Genomic DNA, 24,569 nt, shown 5'->3' on the forward strand with positions numbered 1-24,569 from the left:
AGTTTTGTCTAAATAAAAGATCCATGTTTAATCTTCCTTGAATCTTTGTGTATTTCTTCCAGAATTGTGCAGTAATCCAATGTGCAGGAGCCTATTGCAGTAATGACCACTCACTGCTGCTCACTCTCTTTGTACAGGATAACTGGTCTTGTCTGCACCCCCTCCTGTAGATGTGCTTTTTGCAAAGGCTAAGCACATCACAGTGATGATGTCAATGCTACTTTTATAAGGCAATATCCGAGCCTGCAAAAACATTCAGCACACACAAACAGAATTTATATCCTTTGTAGTTATTTAGGAATATATTTAAATTAGATTTTGTGCCTGAAGTTCAGCTTTAAAACCCAACAGAACTTTCTCTTTAACCACTTGCCCTCCAGAGGATTTACCCCCTTCCTGACAGGCCATTTTTTGCGTTACGGCACTGTGTTACTTTGACAATTGCGCAGTCATGTAACGCTACACCCATATTAAATTTAAGTTTTTTGTAACCCCACAAATTGAGCTTTCTTTTGGTGGTATTTGATCGCCTGTGCGTTTTTTATTTCTTGTGCTATAAACAAAAAAAAGACGGGACAATTTGGAGAAAAAAAACTGTATTGGTTTACATGAAAGTTATAGTGTTTACAAATGGCGGTATATATACTGGAATTTTGTTGTTTTTTTACTAGTAATAGCAGCGATCAGCGACTTATAGCGGCACTGCAGAACTACGGCGGGCATTCTGACACTAGGGGGAACTGACTTGGTGTCACTGACATCCCCAGTGACACCAATATAGTGATCAGTGCAAATAAAAAGCACTGACACTGTACTAATGGCACTGGGCAGGAAGGGGTTCACATGTGGGGTGATCAAAGAGTTACTTTGAAACAGCACACAGTTAAGCTGTGTGTGCGCTTTCAACTGTAAGCACACTGCTTTATATGGCTCTGCTGTGCAGAGCCATACAAAGCAGTGTGCAGGAGCTGACAGGGGAGAGAACTGTATTATTTACATACAGTTCTCTCCCCCGTCGGCAATATTCGGCGATCACCGGGTGCTGGCGAGTAATCACCGGCCGGGACTCGGTGATTGACAACTGCAGCCACAAATGGCGGTGCGGGCAGGGCTCGTGCATGCCCCCTACCTGGAACTGCAAAATCACGCATATATATGTGGTTTCGCGCAACCGTGCCACCCTGTAGCAGTATTCCTGCTATAGGGTGGATGGGAAGCGGTTAAATTGACTAAATACATTCCAGGTGAATCAAAACAAAAAAATGTTCAGAGCTCTACAGCTTGTTTTCTTTAGAAAGCAGCTACAGCTTGAGCTGTCACCTGCCAGCATGCTGCATATTGGGACCCATACTCAGGAAGTTATGGTCTCTTTGCAGAGGTCTGACTAGACCGCTGCTGTGTCACATCCAGAGCTTTCCGATCAGCAGGGAGTACAGGCTTTGCTGACTGCAGAATTATAGATCTGATTTGATAAGGGGCATGTTAGACTTCTGCAGATAAATAACTGCTTCCCAACAAAGAACAGGGCTCACACCCTAACTGCTGATGGGGGAAATGTATTTTCCCCTGCTGCAGCTGCTTTAGAAGGGAAATAAAAAGCAAAACATTCAACACCTTTTGTTTTGATGGACCTCAATGTATTTATCTGATATAAACATAAAGTTCAATTGGGTTTTAAAAGGTAACTTGACTTTCGTGGGACAAAAAAAAAAAAAAGTGTATGCAATTGGGACACAAGTCATAACTGAATATTATTAAAAATTACCTTTCCTTTTCAATCTGCAGCGCTGTAATTTTCTGTAAAATGCAATTCAAAGCAATATGGCAGCCTGGGTGTGTTCTGTACAGTGAGTACACCCCTCACATTTTTTGTAAATATTTTATATCTTTTCATGTGACAACACTGAAGAAATGACACTTTGCTACAATGTAAAGTAGTGAGTGTACAGCTTGTATAACAGTGTAAATTTGCTGTCCACTCAAAATAACTCAACACACAGCCAATAATGTCTAAACCGCTGGCAACAAAAGTGAGTACACCCCTAAGTGAAAATGTCCAAAATGTCAATATTTTGGGTGGCCACCATTATTTTCCAGCACTGCCTTAACCCTCTTAGGCATGGAGTTCACCAGAGCTTCACAGGTTGCCACTGGAGTCCTCTTCCACGACGGCATCACGGAGCTGGTGGATGTTAGAGATCTTATGCTTCTCCACCTTCTGCTTGAGAATGCCCCACAGATGCTCAATAGGGTTTAGATCTGGAGACATGCTTGGCCAGTCCAACACCTTTACCCTCAGCATCTTTAACAAGGCAGTGGTGGTCTTGGAGGTGTGTTTGGGGTCGTTATGTTGGAATACTGTCCTACGACCCAGTCTCCGAAAGGAGGAACTCATGCTCTGCTTCAGTATGTCACAGTACATGTTGGCATTCATGGCTCCCTCAATAAACTGCAACTCCCCAGTGCTGGCAGCACTCATGCAGCCCCAGACTATGACACTTCCACCACCATGCTTGACTGTAGGCAAGACACACTTGTCTTTGTACTCCTCACCTGGTTGCCGGCACACACGCTTGACACCATTCAAGTTTATCTTAGTCTCATCAGACCACAGGACATGGTTCCAGTAATGCAGGTCTTTAGTCTGCTTGTCTTCAGCAAACTGTTTGCAGGCTTTCTTATGCATCATCTTTAGAAGAAGCTTCCTTCTGGGATGACAGCCATGCAGACCAATTTGATGCAGTGTGCAACGTATGGTCTGAGCACTGACAGGCTGACCCCCACACCCCTTCAACCTCTGCAACAATGCTGGCAGCACTTATGCGTCTATTTGCCAAAGACAACCTCTGGATATGACCCTCAGCACGTGCACTCAACTTTGGTCAACCATGGCGAGGCCTGTTCTGAGTGGAACCTGTCCTGTTAAACCGCTGTATGGTCTTGGCCACCGTGCTGCAGCTCAGTTTCAGGGTCTTGCAATCTTCTTATAGCCTAGGCCATCTTTATGTAGGGCAACAATTCTTTTTTTCAGGTCCTCAGAGAGTTCTTTGCCATGAGGTGCTATACTGAACTTCCAGTGACCAGTATGAGAGAGTGAGAGCGATAACCTCAAATTTAACACACCTGCTCCCCATTCACACCTGAGACCTTGTGACACTAATGAGTCACATGACATCGGGGAGGGAAAATGGCTAATTGGGCCCAATTTGGGCATTTTCACTTAGGGGTGTACTCACTTTTGTTGCCAACGGTTTAGACATTAATGGTTGTGTGTTGAGTTATTTTGAGGGGACAGCAAATTTACACTGTAAATTTACAATGTACAAACTGTACACTCACTACTTTACATTAGTAAACACTACATTACACTACTTTAAGACCACCACTGCCTTGTTAAAGATGCTGAGGGTAAAGGTGTTGGACTGGCCAAGCATGTCTCCAGATCTAAACCCTATTGAGCATCTGTGGGGCATTCTCAAGCAGAAGGTGGAGAAGCATAAGATCTCTAACATCCACCAGCTCCGTGATGTCGTCGTGGAAGAGGACTCCAGTGGCAACCTGTGAAGCTCTGGTGAACTCCATGCCTAAGAGGGTTAAGGCAGTGCTGGAAAATAATGGTGGCCACCCAAAATATTGACATTTTGGACATTTTCACTTAGGGGTGTACTCACTTTTGTTGCCAGCGGTTTAGACATTATTGGCTGCGTGTTGAGTTATTTTGAGTGGACAGCAAATTTACACTGTTATACAAGCTGTATACTCACTACTTTACATTGTAGCAAAGTGTCATTTCTTCAGTGTTGTCACATGAAAAGATATAATAAAATATTTACAAAAATGTGAGGGATGTACTCACTTCTGTGAGATACTGTATAAAGAATGAAATAGCTTTGGAAGAATGCATGCTCAATTGTAACTAAGCAAGCCACAGAAACTAAATAAATAATTCTCGCTCTATTTCTAGCCACTGCACTGTAGTAAAGAATTGCAATCTGTCTTTAAAGTGATACTACACCCATGACATTAAAACTAATGGATGAGCACTCCCATAGCACAAATAAAATATAAATGCATTTTTTAAATGAAAATGAAAACATCATCTACCTTTATTTAATAGCGGAATGCAGCGATCACGTGGCATATAGATGTGGCCGGCGGAGTGCTGAATATTCCTGTAGGAGACTTCACTCTCCTTTGACGTCTCCTGTAATCCTTACTGACCTCTGACCCCCTTTCTGGCCAGCACTGGTTGGCCATGCCATGTTACCTGCCTAGCTGTGATCATATAGGAAATGTTTTCCTCAGCAATAGACACCAAATTGAGCATGTGCAGAGTGACTCCACACAATGCTTGTCAGGAGATAGGAGGGGGACACTTGTAGAAGGGGAGGATCAGAGAAGTCAGGATCAAACAGGGTTTTTACACAATGCAGAAGATTAACCCCTTAGGTTCCACAGTGAGTATAACAAGCATGCTTTACTGCATATACAGACTGATTTTACAGTTGTGGGTTTAGCAACACTTTAATGATCATTCACTGATCTCACCTTTTCAAAGCGCTCATCCAGAAGAGTAAGCTGGTCATTTCTCCTCATAACAGATGAAGACATGGAATACTGTGAGAAGCGACTCTTCGTCTCTTCCTGCATGAACAGGAACTCTTTCATTGGGCCATCTTCACCTCTGCTCTCGTCATCAGACAGAGGGCCATCTGAGTCAAACTCATCTTCTTCGCTCGCATCACCATCCTCTTCCTCATCATCAACATCTTCCCATTCGTCATCATCCCCATTTCTATATAGAATATTAACATAAAGGACAACTTTAGTCTACAAAAGTACAAACAGGCCCATAATCTTGACATATATATTATACAAATGTATGTGAAGTATCTTTATAGAGGTCATAAATCATAGAAAGTGAACTCTGATAAGATTTATATTTTGCAATAATGGCCTGACAGTTACAATATGAAACAAAGCTAAATATATTATTATTTTTGTGAATTTCCTTTCTGCTGAGATATTTTACATACTGACACAGAAATTATATTTTGATATTGCATTCTAGCATTTCCGATGATTCTATTGTGTTCCATTTAACATTCCCTTATACTTTTTTTCTGGCCTGTGATATGTGTTTCCACCAGGACCGCTTTGTCAGTCCGCTGGGAATTAAGGTAATTGAGGACAGCAAAATGTTTGATTTTGTCTCACATCTCATCAACATTCCATGTGAGGAATTTTAAGGAGGCCATGGGATAACCAATGACATAAACCAGAGGAGAGACGGTCGCTCAGCCCTCAGGATGCAGACAGCAAGATCAGAAAGCAGTGAGCTGGGAGTGCCAGGCATTACAATTGAATACCACAATGCATTGCACATTACATTAAAATACCAAGTATAAAGAACATTTAAAGTATCAAGACAAAAAGAAACAAAACAAAAAACACATCCCGTTCCCTCCCCTCCAACCTGGTGGGATCATAACACCTGAAGCAAAAACCAGGAAGGCTGCCAAGGTAGAGATTACGCTTCACAGCAACTAACCCTGGAGCTAAAAACCAAGATACAAACATAGAAAACAGTTCTAGGGACGAACGTTCACTGGAGTGAATAGCAGGAAGTAGGATCCACGGTGTGTCAGTCAGCTTGAGTCCAACAGAAAGTTAACACACATGGTACAGGAGCAGCAGAAAACAGGGGACAATACATCCAGGAATTGGGTTGAATAAACACGAGAACTAAAGTAATAGGGTGCAAGTTCAACAAGGCATGGATGTGCTCAGCGAGAATATCCGCCACCACTGCAGAAGGGGGGCATCCAACGCCACCAAAGTTAACTAGCAGGGTAGGTATAAAAAGTACAGTCACATTGAAAAATTGAAGGGATCATAGCATGAGCCTCAACAACATGGAGGTCTGGATGGTTGGGATGTCAGGCAGCTTACACATGGCATCCATGACAGAAGGTGACAATCAGTTCCTCGTAGAGTCCCATTGATGAAGCCAAATCAAGATATTCAAAGAAATGCAATCGGTCTTCACCGACCACCCAAAAGCAGGCAAGGAACATCATGGTGTATTTCAGGTGATTAATATGGAAGCGCTGCTTTTGAACCTCCGCCGAGAAGTCTTGGAACATTGACACCTGCACATTTTGGAAAGGGAAATTGCCCTTTTCCATAGTGAGGTGGAGAATGGCAATACAATTAGCTATGAAGGTACAGGGGGGGCACACTCCAGAGGCTGGTGGGCATGTATGTGGTGTGCTTGCTCCACCACAAAAGTAGTCCTACCAAAGGAGGTAATCAGCAGGTGTTCCAGAAAGGTGGCTGGGTCAGAGCCTTCAGAGCCCTCCAAAATGCCAAAGTGATGTGTGAATCTCCAAATCATCCTGCTTTTGGGCAATCTACTGGACCTAACACTGCATGGCCTCAGAGGAGTGTTGTAATGAATGGACAGTATTCCCTGCACGGCCTATCCAAGCTTCTGCCTCTGTGCCCCATTCCCAGAGCTTGTACATGTTCTGCTGAATGAGAGAAATGTCTACCTTTACTTCCTCATTTTTCGCCATCAGGGTAGCCTTGCAGGTGGAGATGGCCTCGAGCACTTTAATGGTGTTAACCGTGGTGGGCTCTGTGTTGGATCTGGAAGCACCGCCATCTTCCACTCCTGCCTGGAATTTGTCCAGACTAGAGGCAGCTGTGGCGGATTTACAAGGAGGTGACATGTGGGGAAAGGTCCGCCGCACTCCAGGCTAACGATCGGTGGGTAGGCAGGCAGGCTGTAGGCACTCAGAATATTGGAGACAGAATGAACTGGGAGCGGAACTCAGCACACATGCATCCTCCTCCACTGCTATCCAGGCCATGCCCAGATTCATTTACACTTTTATTAACTGACAAAACTCAGCAGAAGAGAGAAGAGGCAAAACTGCCCATGAAAATATAGCTTTCCTCTAGGGGGCAGTAATAATATACACAAGTACCAAAATTTAATATTTGTAAGAAATTTTCCTTTACCTGTGATTTTCACTGACAGGATCATTGGCCTTTATTACAAAGTCATCGTCCAACTGGTTTTCAGGGTCACTGAAGTCAAAATCATCATCTAGTGCTGCCACAACATCAGGATCCAAGTCCAGACAAAGACCTATTAACAAAACACAAATATGGCTGTGTTAAGCATGAAGGATTATTTATTATGTGGGACAATGAAATCAGGTTTATAAATACGGTATATTTTGATTATACTTATGTGTGAAACTTAGCTTATTTTGTCATTTTCAAAATAGTTTTAGTATCCTCTTGAATTTTTACACAAGCTAAGGAAATATAACGGATAATCTTCTCTCTTATCAAATTATTGACTTAACCTCTTGGCGGTTGCACATTTGCGTGCAATTAAGAAAAACATATGTGCTGAGAGTACGCGCCCTGCGCGCTCCAAGCACGCATGTCCGGTACTCACGGAAAGGTCCCGATCTCCTCTTGCAATCGAGACCTTTCCTGATCATGTGACCACCGTGATAGGAATCACGGCGGTCACATGACCCTAAAACCCCGCCTCCCGGCTTCTGAAACCCTTAAAGGGCCAGGAGGTGGGGTTGGATAGAGTGGAGATGGATTAGAAAACCTACTGGTTTTTCATTGCTGTCTGTAACCCTGATTCACCCTCTCTTTTCAGAGATTTTCTCACTTCCTGTTTGGGACAGGAAGTGAAGGTACAGTAAATCTATCTAATGAGTCAAAGATGACAAAAATTAACCACCTTCCCTCCAGAGGATTTACCCCCTTCCTGACCAGGCTATTTTTTGTGTTACGGCGCTGAGTTACTTTAACTGACAATTGCACTGACATGCATCGCTGCACCTAAATTAAATTTACATCCTTTTTTCCCCATGAATTGACCTTTCTTTTGGTGGTATTTGATCGCCGGTGCTTTTTTTTTGTTATTTGCAAAAAAAAAAAAAAAAAGCGACAATTTTGAGAAAAAAGAAAAACAATATTTTTGACTTTTTGCTATTTAACAAGTCCAGTAAAAAAATTTTAAAAATCTAATTTCGTCATAAATTTAGGCTAAAATGTATTCTGCTACATGTCTTTGCTAAAAATAATCCTAATACGTGTAAATGAATTGGTTTGCGTGAAAGTTATAGCATTTACAAAATGGTGGTATATGTACACTGGGATTTTTTAAAAAAATTTTCATTAGTAATTGCGACGATCAGCAACTTATAGCGGGATTTTAGCATGCATTCTGACACTGGGGGGAACTTTGTGTCATTGACATCCCCAGTTTCACCAATACAGTGATCAGTGCTAATAAAAAGCACTGACACTGGACTAATGGTACTGGGTAGGAAGGGGTTAACATCTGGGGGGATCCAAAGGGTTAATTGTGTACTGGGTGTGTTTTACTATGGGGCTGTGCGTGTGCTTCACTGTAAGCACACTGCTTTGCACAGCCATTCAAAGCAGTGTGCAGGAGATGACAGGGAGAACTGTTTTGTTTATTAACAGTTCTCCTCCCCCCCCGTTGGAAATCCTCGGCAATCACCGGGCACCGGCGAGTAATCACCTGCCGGGACCCGGTGATTGACAGCCACGGCTTTGAATGGCAGCGCGGGTAGGGCACATGGGCCCCCCACCCGGAAGTGCAAACTCACGTATATATATACATGTGATTTTTCACAACTGTGCCGCCTTGTAGCAGTATATCTGCTATAGGGCAGATGGGAAGCGGTTAATCTGACCGGGTCTATAACAATCCCTTACTCCATCCAAAATGAAAACAATTTTTTGCCTATAGTTCTACTTTAAGCTGGTCATAGATGGGTAGAATTTCGAAAGAAAATTCTTAGGAAAAGAATGTTCTAAGAAAGTTTGTTTTTTCTAATCAGTAGTGGGTTAAATTGGTGGTCATTTTCGACTGCAGTGATGGGAACATTCGAAGGGGAAGGATGAACATTTTTTCTTGAACAAACAAATTTCTAACAGTGTATGTGGTTTTTATTCGATAAAGACCATTCATTCCAAGATCAGATGTTAAAAAGCAAACAATCTTCTGAACAACAAATTAATGTTCTGACAATTTTCCTAAGAATTTTCAACTGAAATTCTTACCATCTATAGCCAGCTTTATGCTTGATAATCTTCTGAAACATCTAGAGCCTATACCAATACCTCATGCTCAGCTGTATTTACAACATTGGTAATATAAATGAAAACCCAACTCCGCGTTTGAAAGCAACAATCACTATCCCAATATCCCAAACTTCCAAAAAAGAGATGTTACATTGCTGCTGCAGTAATTTCCATCCTGAAATAAAGTACAAAGTTCGGTGATAACTAAACAACAGCAGCGCTGAGTGATGAATCTCCATGAAACAAAAGCAGACAATGCACTAGAAGGCCTCTTGCACACTGCAGCTTGAAAAAGCTCAGTTCAACAATGTTTTTTTTACTGATCAAATATGCAGCCCATTGTTTACAATGTGCCTGTACTCACAGGTGCATAAAAAAAGCCCTGCGTATTCTTGAGTTTAAAAAAAAAAAAAAAAAAATAGAAAAAAAACTGCGTTCCTCCTCAGTATCTTGCGCCGGTACGTGCATATGTGCGTGAATATGCGCATATGAGCATAACTAATAATGGATTTTGCATTGGAGTGTATTGTAAGCATGAATGCGCATACCTGCAAAACAAACATCTGAAATTACATCCAGAAATGCCGATGCTCAAACATCAGTACTGTGGGGGCCTAAGTTTAACAATATAAAGTGTCAATAGAATCCTCAACAATAAGAAATACATCCAATAAACACCCAATGTAAATCATACAAAATCAAGTCCAAATCATAATCTTTTTCCAAACAATTTTCTTCCCAACAGTGTGTTCCACTCAGTGTTTAGAACCCAACAAACAGAAAGCCACTCACCAAACTGCCTAGCATTTTTTAACCACTTGCCCACTGGGCACTTTTACCCCCTTCCTGCCCAAGCCAATTTTCAGCTTTCAGTGCTGTCACAATTTGAATGACAATTGCGCTGTCATGCAACACTGTACCCATATGAAATTTGTATAATTTTTTTTGAGACAGATAGAGCTTTCTTTTGGTGGTATTTAATCAGTGCTGGGTTTTTTATTTTTTGCTAAACAAACTAAAATAGACTGCAAATTTTGAAAAAAAAAATTTTTTTCTTAGTTTCTGTAAACAAAATTTTGTAAATAAGTAATTTGTCTCTTTCACTGATGTACGCTAATGAGGCTGCAGTGATGGGCACTTAAAGGTAGCACTCATATATGGCACTGATAGGTGGCATTGACAAGCACTGAAAGGCAGCTCTGATGGGCACTGATATGTGGCATTATTGGACACTGGTATGTGGCATTGATGGGCACTGACAGGTGGTACAGATGGGGCTACACTGATCATCAGGGCACTGATGATCAGTGTACATGTCCCCTCTAAAGAGCTTACCGGCTCTCCTCTCCTCACGCGATAATCAGCATTTCCTATTTACATGCGATCAGCTGTGATTGGACACATGATAGAGCCTACGTCATAGTCTCTTTACAGTGATCGGCTATGTCCCAGGGACACAGCGCACCACCGATCGCTGTGCACGCCCGGGGACGTGCATGCGCAGTTAGAGTGGGAGGACATCATATGACGGCCTTCCAGAATGACAGAACCGCCATCCTCCCGTCATTTCCTTATATGGTGGGCAGGAGGCGGTTAAATAAAGAAAGGCAAGCAGCACTAACTCCAGAGCGGACGAATTCCTGCTCCAGCTCAGTTAAACAGCCTCCCAGCATCCACAGTGATATACAAAAAGGAAAGCTCGATTGTGTATTACCAGACAGGATTATTATTTAACACAAAGATACACTTACAAAATAAAAGAATACAATTGGCACTGAATGTGGCCGCCGCCAGGCAGAGGCCCTGTGGACTGGCCACTACGCAGGCTAATCTCTCACTCGGTACACGGAGCTAAAAGACAGACAACACACGCCACCAGCGGCCCTGCCCTGACATATTTTGTCAGTACAAAGGTTTCACACTATTATATTTCTCACAATTGTTTCACAGAGATTCATAACACAGTGCTGCTTTTAAGTTTGGTTATCACTGCGCTTTGTACTTAACATTGGTAATATGATTTGTCTGCAGTTTAAAAAAAAAAAAAGCCCTATAGAAAATGGCATGTAGTCAGATGATATACCTGCTGCATCACTGCTTTATGGAACCACTGTGACAAACACGTGCATTCACACCAGGTATAAATGCATGTTTAAGCCCAGTGACGACATCCCAATGCAACTGTGTAGGAAAAAAAAAATGGATTTTTTCTACATACTTACCTGTAAAATCCATTTCTTGGAGTACATCACGGGAGGCTCTTCATGACTATGTGGGTTACAGTCCACCTATAGGTGAATGGACACTGGCTGACCAATCAAAGAGGAGGTCCTCCCCTATATAACCCCTCCTATACAGGAAGTACCTCACTTTTTGCAGCAAGCAATAACATTCCCGAAAAAGAGCGGTGGGACCTGTTTCCCATGATGTACTCCAAGAATTTGATTTTACAGGTATGTAGAAAAAAATCTGAATTTCTTTATCGTACATCAGAGGAGACACAGAGCAGGCTATTTATGAATATGTGGGATGTCCCAAAGCAATACGAAATTTGAGGGGAGGATGACACCATGATAGCCACCATCAATAATCCCTCTGATAAATTGTAACAAAAATCCTCCTGCGCTGATAAGGAAGTAAGCCCTAATCGCTAGCTGATAACACTCTAAACTGATACCAAACCAGTGTGACAAATGTTAAAAATAATTAGTGTAGCGCTTCAAACTAAGAATAAATAAATAATACTGTGCAACAAAATAAAAATACTTCAGTCACGAATTGCACGTTGCATGTTTATAAGAAACACTTATTTCTGCATTTGATTGGACTATTAGAGTGTTTGTTAAGTATATTTATGAGATTTGAAGTGGCACCATCTATTTATTCCTCAATTATTGAGGGTTTTATTTATTTATATATCTTTGTGTGTGTGTCATGGAAATTTTCTATTACAGGTTGTCCTTTAAATGTGTCATATATTAGTGTTATTCATATGTCTCTCGTGGCTTAATTAAAGCTCTGAAGGCTGCAATTAGGCCATGCGCATTTACAATGTATATATTACAGTACTCAGCTCGGTAATGGATGAGATGGCAGATCTGCGCTTAGACTGGCATGTATGCCACCACGGCATTCGATGCGAATGCCGCGGGCCTGTATGCACATATCAGCAGCATAGTACCACATGGACTTCGTATGGCCAGGCGCCGGGCAGTGCGAACTCCGTGTGTAGGCTCATGTATATCTCTACAAGCCGCTACCGACCTGAAATGTATCTGGATGGATGTGTTTTAATAAAGATCGTATCGAGGCCCATTCAGATACAGACTGGCACTGTTTAATCTAAGGGATGCTTGTACAGACAATGTACATACTGCTGGGAGCTGATAGCATGTAAATAATGGGAAACTCGCTCTCCAAAGAGAGCTTACGGGGCAGGGCAGGAAAAACTGGATTAACTGGTTTTAGTAAGAGGGAACTTTACACTCCGAGCAGCATGGACATTCTTGTGTATGGACACTCCCTATACATTGTTCTGTGGGAGGGGATTGACTTGGCCCCCGTGCGGGGGGGGGGGGTGTTTTTGTAAGATAATAAAACAGGAGTCTGGTGTTAGACCCAGGCAGAGTGGATTCCAACTCCAACCTGGGAGTGTCGTCTGATTTTTCCTGGATCACGGGAGCTCCATTTTCCCCACATCTCAAAAGAGCTAAACCTTTGCACACCAGTTGGAGGCGCAGGAATCGTTGAGCTAAGCTGCAGTCGCGGTAAGCGAAGTTCGCACAGCTTTATGGGGGATTGCTGCGCATCCAACTCATACTCACGGGTACTCACGGTAAGGAAAAATTCGTTGAAAGCGAATTTCCAAGACATGTGTCACTTGTATAGGTCACTTAGGTGACCCCAGCACTATTATTATCTGTCACGGAATCATATGCATATATATTGTCATCACTTTTACTAGCCACAATAGTGACTAAAGTATTTTTATTTTGTTGCACTGTATTATTTATTTATTTATTCTTAGTTTGATCCCTCAGAACCTACTCAGCCACTCGTAAAACAATGCAGCCAAAGGCAGAATCCTCTGCGGCTCTGACATCCATCTGGTAGAATTCTGTGAATGTGTGAACCAAAGACCATGTAGCGGCCTTGCAAACTTGAACAACTGGCGCCTGATGGCAGATTGCCCAAGATGCGCCCACACTCCTGGTGGAGTGTTCCTTCATCCAAAAGGGTGGGACTTTACCTTTCAAACCATAGGCTTGAATGATCAATTGGCAGATCCAATGGGAAATAGTCGTCTTGGATGACGCCTGCCCCTTCTTAGGCCCCTCTGGCAGCACAAATAGAGCATCTGACCTCCTGACCTGTGCTGTCTCCTTCACGAAGACCCTTACAGCACCAACCACATCCAAGGTATGCAGAGATCTCTCTCTTGCTGACTGAGGTCCAGGAAAGAATGAATGCAGAACTATGTCCTGATTGAGATGAAAACCAGAAACCACCTTTGGTAAAAAGCACAGATGAGGTCGCAACACCACCCTATCATAATGCAAAACCAGAAATGGTTCTCTGCAAGATAAAGCTGCCAGCTCTGACACCCTTCTCACAGAAGTGATTGCCACTAGAAACTACACCTTACGAGTCAACAGGACCAGTGGAATCTCTCTCCAAGAGGTTCAAATGGTGGCTTTTGCAAAACCTCCAAAATCAATTTCAGTTACCAAGGACACAAAGGCAACCTTACAGGAGGAGCCAACATGATGGGGGTGACAGAATCCGACACTCCCCTAATCTTCAGGATCTGGGTTTCAATAGCAACGCCGTCAAATTTAGTGACCATAAAGCAAGGTGAAATATGGGACCTTGAGACAACAGCTCTGGCCAATACGACAGGGCCCACAGCCTGTCTACTGCCATCTTTACTATGTCTGCATACCAAGTCCTCCTGGGCCAGGCCAGAGCAATCAGTATCACCGGGATAGACTTCTCCCAAATCCTGCATAAGAGATGCGGCGGCAGCTGGATTGGAGGAAAGGCATAAATCAGTGAGAACTGGTTCCAAGGAATCAATAAGGTTTCCACCCTGCTGCGCGAGGGTCCCTTACCCAGGACACAAAAAGACCAACCTTGTTGTTGAACCTGGATGCGAATAGATCTACATCCAGGCAACCCCATCACTGGCAGATTTCCTTGAAAATGCAAAGCCCATTCCCCTGGAATCAACTGCCGGCAACTGAGATAATTTGCCTGCCAATTTTAAAAACCTGGAATGAATCCTGCGGACAGACTTGGAACATATCTCTTTGCCCAGGTCCGAATGTAGTTCACCACCTTCTGGGCTCCTCGACTCCTGGTGGTTGATGTATTCGACTGCTGTGGCATTGTTGGACTGAATCCTTACAGGCCAACCCTGAAGCCTGGTTGTCCAATATCTCAGAGCCAGCTTCACTGCTCGAAGTTCCAGGACGTTGATGGGAAGAACCCTTTCCTGTGGAAGCCATGTTCCCTGAACGGCCTCACAACCTGAAAGGCTTGCATCGGCGGTTACCAACTTCCACACCACTGGCTGAAAGGATCTTCCCTTCTCCAAATTGTGAGTTATCAACCACCAATTCAGGCTCTGCTGCACCTCTGGAGACAGAGATACAGCCATACCTCGGTTTACGAATTTATTTCGTTTTGCGGGACTTTTCGTATAGCAAAAGATTCGTAAACCGAAACGCCGTTTCCCATAGGAATGCATTGAAAACCAATTATTCCGTTCATGAGGTTAGAAAAAAGTAAAAATGCTACTAAAATACTGCATGAGTTATTTTATTAAGTCATGCAGTATTTTAGTAATGACAACAATGTGTTAAATGTTTCAGCTGTCAGCGGGGTTCTCCACTGACAGCTGAATGTAAAAGAACTGCCGGCAATTAAAAAAATAAACAAGTGGCATGGGGTCCCCCCTCCCATCCATATCAAGCCCACATGCCCGGCAGGTCAGGAAAGGGGGGGGGGGAGCGAGAGGCCCCCCCCTCCTGAACCATACAAGCCCACATGCCCTCAACATGGGGGGGTGCTTTGGGGCAGGAGGGCTGCCCCTATGTGAATGAGTATGGGGTACATGGTCTCGATACTCATTCACAAAAAATAAAAAAGTGTAGTGTGAAAAAAGACAGCACACGGTCTTTGACAAGTCCTTTATTAAAAGCAAAAATTAAAGGCATGTCCCCCACAGTAGATCCAACGTCAATCACGATGCCTGCCGCCGACCCGAAAAAAAGAATTTACGCTTCCGACGATGGCTCCCGCTGTCAGCCTGCTCCGGTCTTTTAACAGTTCTTAAATAGGTAAGGGGCGGGGCCATCCTGTTACAGGATATGCATAGTAAGGACCACATCCTGCTTCAGATCTGGCACCGACCGATTTCTGAGCAAGAGATCTTTAGATAACCTGTGACGAATAATCCCTGAGTTCCGAGTATCCCCAACACCGGAGCAAGACTTTTTGTAAAAACTCTGGGAGCCATGGCCAGTCCAAACGGTACTGCTCTGAATTGGAAATGCTGAGCCCCTACTGCAAACCGCAGAAATCTTTGGTGAGGAATGAATATCAGTACATGCAGGTATGCATCCTTGATGTCTATGGACGCCAAAAAATCTCCCTCCTGTAGGGAGGCCACTACTCACCAAACCGATTCCATACGAAAGGTTCGGACATACAGGAACAAATTTAGGCCCTTGAGGTCCAAAATGGGCCTTACATCCCCATTTGGATTGGGAATGTAAATAGGTTTCAATAAAACCCCCTGAAACCTTTCGTCCACTGGAACCTCTGTGATTACTCCTTGAGCCAATAGGCAATGGAGTGCCTGAAATAAAGCGCTTCTTTTCTCTGGATTTGTTGGTACATTTGATCTTAGAAACCGGGGAGAGGGAAATACCCAAAATTCTGCTCTGTACCCCAGAGAAATCATGGATTAGAGCACTCCATGCTGTCACAAAATTCAAAAGCCTTCCCCCCATCCGAACAAGTGGGGGCACCCCTTCATAAGGAGGCAGACTTTGGATCTGTCTTAGACGACTTTTGCACCCAGGGCCTCCTTGGGTTTTGATTTTGAGATCTACTCCTGGAGGCTGGGACCTGTGTGTGGCCAAACGACTGCCTGGTACATGAGGGCCCAACAACCGCAGCCCCTGACACCTTAAAAGAAGGGTGTTTGCATTTCCTCTTAGAGGGTAGAAGAGTACTTTTACCCCCTTAAAATTTTTAATATATTTGTCCATATCTTCCCCAAACAGCCGCTCCACATGAAAGGAAAAACCTGCCAACAATTTTTTGCATGGCATTTCTGCTGACCAACTCTTCAGGCATAAGACCCTGCGCATGTGCACTAATAAGAGGGCCAAGCAAGAAATTTGCTGAATTGAATCCTTATGAGCATCCTTATGAGCATCAACTGCGAAACACAAAGCACGTGGAACATCCTCCAAATCCTCGGCCGTGCATTCCCCCTGCCCTGATGGTCTTCCAATCCGTTGCTTTACAAGGTCAGAAAAAAGACTCTGGCAAATGCTAATAGCTGCCACAGCTGGCTGTGCAGCAGAACCTGTCAGGGAGGTCTTAAGGAGAGACTTCAGCTTATTAACTGCTGGGTCCTTGAAAACCTGTACATCATCCACAGGACGTTAAAGATTTATTCAGGGATGAAACAGCTGCATCCACTACAGGCAACCGCCATTTCTTAAAACTTTTGTTCCATAGGGTACAAAACAGAAAACCTCTTTGGTGGAACAAAAACCCTGTTTGGGTGGTCCCAGTCAGCATACATAATTTGCTCCAGAAGATGATGCACCGAAAAGGCCTGAGTACTCTGTGAAGGCTTAAAAGAGCCCAGAGAAGAAGAATAAGTAACCTCAGCGGTTTCTATCGGGGGTAGTCTGAATCCAGACCGTACCATATCAGTGAGGTCTTGGACTAAAAATCTCTGAGACTGGGAGGCAGAGACCTCCTGCTTTTCCTCAGGCTGTGGATCCTCAGACAGAAATTCTACTGCCTGACCTTCCTCCAGCTCTTCTTCATCCTCAGGCTCCACCCATTCCTGCTCCATTCATCTATAGGTGGCCTATAACCCACATAGTCATGAATAGCCTGCTCTGTGTCCTGTGATGAATGGTAAAGAAATATTTCTTCCATAAGCAATGTATCTTCCCAGTCTCTGGGAGAAAAGTCTAATCTCCTAAATCTTTCCACTGATTGGATATATATTAAAGCAAATACATTGAATATAGAACAGTGGTGGTCAACTATAAAATTACAGAAGGCTTTAAGTGCGGCCCCCTACACTTCCAGTGGGCTGCACAATAGCAGTGCATGCTTGCATATAAACTCCCAAAGATTCTGGCTCTGCTGCATTTTTTGCAGTGTATCACAATGCATACTTACGAAGTTGTACAATAACTCCCAAGCATTGGCGTCAGTGAGTACAATAATAACCCCCAGAATTGTCAGTGGCCACAATAATAACCCCTAACATGTGTGTCAGTACTAATAACATTAGCACACATTGGTGGTCAGTGGCAGTGAAAGTGTTAAACCCCCCCCCCCCCCCCCCACACTAGTGATCATTGATTATTGCTGATCACTTACTTACCCATCACACGCTCCAGTGTCACTATCTCCCCCAAGGCTAGCACTTTACTTGTACTGTGGGTGGACATAACTCCACCCACAGTACAGTCTCTCTTCCAGTGCACTTTTGCATATCAACACTGGTGCATAAATCCAAAAGGCGACACTGAAACACTTGTCAAGTTTATTGTATCAAACAAACATAAAAACACCATACAGTAAAATGTACTAGTAGGGGGAGAAATGTTCATGCATTTCATGCTAACCTCAGCACTTAGTCATAACTGGGGTTAGGATTAAGCGCTGCGGTTAACGTGAAACGCGTGAACCTTTCTGCCCCATTTGTACATTGTACTGTATGGTGTTTTTATGCATTTCTTTTTTCTTTTATGTCAGCGCAGGTGTGCGAACTGGGCCGGCACACATGCTGAAAGAGTGTGGGGTTTGCAACAAGTGAGCCTACCTTGAGCAGCACTAACTTGTTTCGTAGCACTGAGCAGTGTTGCGGAGGCTACTGATAGCTAATATTCCTAAGTCCCTCTCAAGCTCTAATTTGCTCAAAAGCATTTTTTTTTTATTAAACAGGAAAAAGCTATTTTATATCTTACAAAAATTATCAACATTAAAAGCTGAAGCATAGCTCAAAAGACTAATTTTTTTCCTACAGCTTTAGTTACACTACTTACCTTTAATGAAGTAAGTTCTACAATGTGCAGGCTGCTGTATTCTGTAGTGATCTTCACTGCACGGATGCTCTGTCCTCTCCCTGCTGCTGAACTTCTGTGCTGTGGGGATCAACAGCTTTGGGTCTCTGGACCCAAATGCACTAAAGACGTTGCAACAGGAACATGCCCTCTCCTGCACTCTCCTCCATTGAGAAAAGTTCTTTAATGGATTACACTGCATATGAAATGATCTGTGAATAGGGGAGACAATCCTGTGACTGATCACAATCTCCCCTGTCCATTGATGTATTTCCATTTGATCATCTTCAGAGCAGCTGAGCCCATTTACACCAAGCAGTTAAACCCCACAGCGTCAAAAGTTCAGCAGCAGAAAGAGGACAGGGCAGTCCTGCAGTGAAGATTTCTACAGAATCCAGCAGCCTATGCATCATGGGACATTCATCATTACAGGTAATTAATTTAGCTTAAGCTGTAGAGCTTTAAATTGGTTACTCAACTCATGACAGGCAAATGCTTCCTTTTGTAAAAATACTTCAGTAATAACTCATTATCCTGCTTAGATTTAATAATTCTTAATAGTTCCATGACAATCGGCTACATTACTTTCTCTTTAGTTTAGCAGAGCATTAATAAATAAATTGAAAATAAAAATATAGTTCACCAAAAGGATATATTTGCAAAAGCACCTACCTCGAACAGGTGCCGCTTTGTTCAACAATCCTACATCCTCCTCAAACTCGGATGCAAACACTGAAGAAGGTAAATGTATAGTTGGAGGCTAAGAACATAAATAAATATCCCAATTACAGTTTGAGTAAATATTTTTGTGGACCAATAAAGCAACAGCAAACATGTTTAAAATGTTTGGGAACTTATAACTAAAATAATACATTCGATCACAGAAAAAATAATTTTCTTCCTTTTTAAAAAAAAAAATAAATGGTTGGTTCCTTTTTTTAAATGTTTAATTCTGTGGTCACAGGGCTGCACAACCTCTGATCTCTTCCTATAGCAGAGGACATGTATGCATAGTAGAAGGGTGGGAAGTGTGTGACCTCACATATGGCGTGGAAGGCACACACCCATCTGTGTGCTCTACACATAGCAAATCACAGCACTGACTACAGGAGATACAGGCACACAAAGTTCAGGAGGGTGTGAACTGACCAGGCCAGCACAGGAACCAAGGGGAACTGGCAGGATCACCAGGTATTTATCACCATCACACAAAATAAAGTTAAAGAATGCATTTTCATTTTAAAAAGGTCTAAAACAAATGTGGTTAATTACCACTAAGCAGAGAATGGTAACGTATTAACGTGAATTTAGATACAGAATATTTAGAGATATATATTGTATACCATGAGTCATAGAAGGCCACTGCCCAAAGACAGCAGAGACAAAGAGGTGACTTTCTTTACATACTTATCAGCCACATTTTTCCCCCATCATCACCAAAAATAGTCATCTCAAACAAGCATATGCACACATTGGCAAAACATTCCAAGACAGGTCAAGACTAGTAAAATGTTTTGTGTAAAATAGCCTACCCCAGAAGATGACTGCTTATCCAGGCTCATAAAAGTTGTCTACTGACATGGTCCAGTGAAGGAAATCCAGCCCTGGAAGTACTGTTATGCTTTAATAACATTAACAAATACTCTTGGACAGACATGAAACTCACTTGGATTTGTTCCACTTCATCTTCTACCTTTCCATCATCAGTCACAATAATCCTACTTTGTGGTCGTCCAGTATGAGAAGAAACAAGTTCAGCAGGGCCTACTTCTTTAAGGTGCTGTAAGTAATTGTAGTCATCATCAAAGAAAACACCATATTTCCTTTGTTCCTCTCTCCTTTTCTCTGTATCTACCTGAAAAGAAAACCCCCACGTATATTAGATATTAAATGAATTGATACAGTGCATGTAAAGTCAAACCTTTTTAAGCTTTGTATAGAGAAGGGGTAGAACACCCATCTGGTTTTCATTGCTACCCGTGTCCCTGTTAGAGGGATTTATGCTCTTTTTGTCCTGGGGACCACTGCCAATAGAAGGAAAAACAAGAGAAAACCAAAAATAATGAGTGGTCTCCGAACAAGAAATGAGGGTAAATTTTTCAATAGAAACATTTGTTCCAGTTACAACTGTCTAATATAGGATTTTACTTCATTTTAGAGAGTATTAGCTTTGGACATACTTAAAGTGTTACTAAAGTCTATATTTTTAATTAAAATAACAAACATGTTATTTTCACCCATTTTGTGCATTGGTATTGCAGAGCGGCCCCAATCCTCTTCTTCTTGGGTCGGTGATCTTGGCTCCTCCTCCTCTTTGTGTGTCCCATAGCAAACCGTTTGCTATGAGTGCACATGGTGTGTCTATGGAGCTACGCCCCCCACTTCCTCCTCACTGCATTTGATTGACAGCCGGAAGAGAGAAGAAATGCAGCCCTGCACAGCACTGGATCTATTCTCCCCTCTATTTCCCTGCACACAGGGACAGGGCGGGTGGGGCAGGGCCAGAGAAATGTTTTTTTACCTTAATGTAAGGAAATCATTAAGGTTAAAAAAAAACGTTTTTAGTTTTAGTATCACTTTAAAAGGAAAGGTTCACCTTTCATAACATGTTATACCTGTATTTAGCGTGTAGCATGTTCCTGATGCAGCTGCCCCTGCAACCCCAAACCCCCCCCCTCATTGTGACAGTGAGCCGGGGATCTTCTCCCCGCACATGCTGACACAATTTAAAAAAAAAATACTGTGAATGGGAGAATTATAACTACTGTCAGCCATTGTGGCTGACAGCTTGTAGTTCCCAATGAACTACCAGGGGAGCACTCTAGTAGTTTAATGATGCTTGCTGTCATTCAGTAACTGCTTGCCTGTACAAGGTATGGGCAGACAGCTACACTGACAGTCTGCAGGAGCCTGGCATTGCACCTGCGATCGCAGGTGCAATGTTTTACTGTCTCCTAATAAAAAAATAATACATGCACATTTTTTTTTACCTGAAAAAAAGATGAGCATTTATTATTTTCTTAAAAAGGTGAAATTATTAGTTCTTATTAGTGGTTGTAAATCTCAGACCTGAAATATGAAAAAAGCATATCCCTCTAAAGTGTGTACGTGTCTCAGTTAAGAGCACAAAGTCAAGTGTCAATTCTATTTCTGTCTGCTGCTTCAGTCCTCTGCTATCTGAGTAACGTCTGGCAGGTTTTCCCTGACACAGAGAGAAAAAAGTTGCTTTATTTCTCCAGCACACAGCTTGTGCCTCACAGCCTCAGTTCTGTTCCTATGTGCTGTTTGTAGGGGAGTATGTCTGTTCCCTCCAACCAGCTCTGAAAACTCTCCTCACTGAGCTCTGCAGTGTAAAATTTTAGCTCTTCACACCCTGTTTTCTGAAAGCTCAAAAAAGCTTCTGGATTTTTAACATGTAGAGAAGAGAAAACTGCAAATAAACAGGTACAACTTATGTATGAAGATGTGCTTCATCTCTGCGTATCATCTGAGGCCAGTCACTTCACTGGGTATATTATATAGGGCGCGCTTGTTAGAGCCCAACCTCTGTAGTTGTAGGATAAAGGTGGATGGATGGATGGATGGATGGGAGCAGTAACACTGAGGCAGCTCTTCTTAGAGTGGAAGCAAGGCTCTAATGCAGTAAACATGAAAAAGAGAGGAAGGTGCCTCCAAGTTCAATATAGGCAATTTATTTGTGAACAATAGATAAATTGCACTTACAAGATAAATAGTTAAAAAGACTCATTGTGTGGTGTGTTAAGATCCAGGTAAGACATCCAGCCGTCCAGCAGTAGCAGTTGTCTATAGGATTAGGAAGTATGAACTAGGATGTGTCTGTGTATCAAAAAAATGAAAAAAAAAAAATGTTTTTGATACAGACACATCCTAGTTCATACTTCCTGATCCTATAGACAACTGCTGCTGGACGGCGGGATGTCTCCCCTGGATCTTGACACACCACACAATGAGTCTTTTTAACTATGTAACTTGTAAGTGTAATTTATCTATTGTTCACTAATAAATTGTCTATACTGCACTTTGAGGTGCCTTCCTCTCTTTTCACTTCACTGGGTATATGTAAGGGTTTACAGTCACTATAAATTCAGTAACATGAAATGCACAGACCCCAGCTGTGTGGTTCAGATATCATTCCCACATATTTAAGCAACTAGGTTTTCTGTCTGTGCTTCCAAAAAAAATTTACATAGAAAGGAAAAAAAAAAATTTGTCTTCTTGTAGCACAAGGAATTAAAGCCAAAATGTATTTTGTTAGTTTTGGACAGAAAGAGGAAGTGTTTAGGACAATTTAGGAGGCTGAATCTCCCCAACAGAGACAGACAGCTATAGGTTTAGAAACCGCAGTCACTGAAACTAAATTCAAGGGAAATCTTTCCTTAGTGACACCCCTTTTAGTAACCGCTATTGAAGAGCAGAATTCACCTCATTTCAGAAAGTCAAGGGAAATGGTCTCAATGACACAAAGGGAAAAAAAATGACAGGGGTTTAATCCTTTCTTACGCTGTCCAAAGCTGATGCTTGAAAAGAAAAAAAATAGGTGCCTAGCTTTTTGAATTCAGTAGTTTCTAAATGACAGAATAGGCATACAGATCAGAAAAAGCATCTAATGAGCGCTCCCTTCCTGTAAACCTATCTCAAGTAAATAATGCAGAGCCCATAAAATCAGCATGACAGCCAGGAAATTAGTACTTTTGCAAAACCTCTATACTTTCTTAGTAGAGGATCATTTGAATATCCATTCTAGCCAGAGTGAAAACTAGCACATAAAAATACTGTCTAACATTTGGGCATTTTTTTTTACCCCAGGGACCTCAGTGTATACTGGGACACCCTGCTATGTGCACATATTTCTAGTTGTCAATTACCTGGAACACCTGACCTCAACGCTGAGATTTTACAGGTCAAGGATTCTTAGATGTGTCTATTATAGTTCCTGCTAATTAGGCACACAATGTTTTCTTTCAGGGGAGAAAAAAATTATTTATGCCAGTGCTTCACCCCCCCTGCAGAAAAAGTGAAGTTTTAAAAAAAGGCTGGTATGAAATAAAGTCTTGATTAAAATAGACTTCTTCTATCAATGGAAGAACTGCATAAAGCTTTATTTAGGGTAACTGTACGTTCTTCCATTAGCAGTATTTTTAAAGACCAACTTCACCACTTCACTTTAAGCAACATGTTACACCCCTGCAGCATCGGGACTGCAGTGGGGACTGTCAATCTATAAAAAAAAAAGTGTGTATCTTGCGCTTAGTGGACAGAGAATTATAAAAATGTGTAGCAATGTGTAACAAAAGAGTGCAACAGCCACAATAGCGCAAACACTGCAGCTTGCATACTAATCTAAAAATATGGTGTGCTATTCAAATACCATCATCAATTACCTAAAGTGACACGAATCATATAAAATACCATCAAATAGTTACCTGAAGTTACATAAATCTTGAAAAGTGCAACAGTACAGAAATAATCAAAACTGGACAAAAATGGTCTACATTTATATTGCTTGGAAAAAAATATTCCATATGATAAAGTGCTTAATAAAGGTGTCCAAGTGAGTGCTGTGATGGAAATCAATCCACATACAAGTATGTCAGTTGTAAATCCTCCACCACAAACATGTAGCCTCTTGCCGAATATTCTAATCTCAACATGAAAGATTGAAAAGTCCACTTGATTGTGGACGGATTTCCATCACAGCACTCACTTGGACACATTTATCAAGCACGTTAATGTATGGACTATGTTTTGTAGGCATGTTATTAGTTTTAAATAATGTAGATCATTTTGGTCCAGTAATGATTATTCTGCACTGCTGCACTTTTCAAGATTTATGTCATTTCAGGATACAATTTGATGGTATTTTATATGATTCATGTCACTTTAGGTAATTGTTCGTGGTGACTGTCAATTGCCAGCTCTCTGCTCTGCCCCTCCAGCGCTCACTGGAGCGCCGGGCTGTGGAGGAGGCAGGAGTGGCTGGCTCAGGCTCTCAGAGACATGTTGAAAGGCTTACCCAGCTGCTGGTCAGGCATCTCAGTGGGTCCCAACATTATTGTCGGGATCCCTGCAGAC

General features: G+C 42.3%; 1 protein-coding gene across 1 annotated transcript in view; it reads right to left on the reverse strand.

The window, feature by feature from the left end:
• LTV1 (LTV1 ribosome biogenesis factor) overlaps positions 1–24,569 on the reverse strand; it is a 45,763-nt gene that overhangs the window by 12,892 nt on the left and 8,302 nt on the right. The window contains exons 3-6 of the mRNA XM_089676292.1: positions 20,143–20,331; positions 19,149–19,236; positions 7,027–7,156; positions 4,549–4,795 (exon numbers count right to left, since the gene is read on the reverse strand). Coding sequence (XP_089532418.1) covers positions 4,549–4,795; positions 7,027–7,156; positions 19,149–19,236; positions 20,143–20,331 — 654 coding nt within the window. The remainder of the gene's footprint in view (positions 1–4,548; positions 4,796–7,026; positions 7,157–19,148; positions 19,237–20,142; positions 20,332–24,569) is intronic.

The sequence above is a fragment of the Staurois parvus genome, unplaced genomic scaffold, assembly GCF_062004578.1.
Source record: "Staurois parvus isolate SC_StPar_1 unplaced genomic scaffold, SC_StPar_1.0 ptg000165l, whole genome shotgun sequence".
In the NCBI taxonomy this organism is placed as follows: domain Eukaryota; kingdom Metazoa; phylum Chordata; class Amphibia; order Anura; family Ranidae; genus Staurois; species Staurois parvus.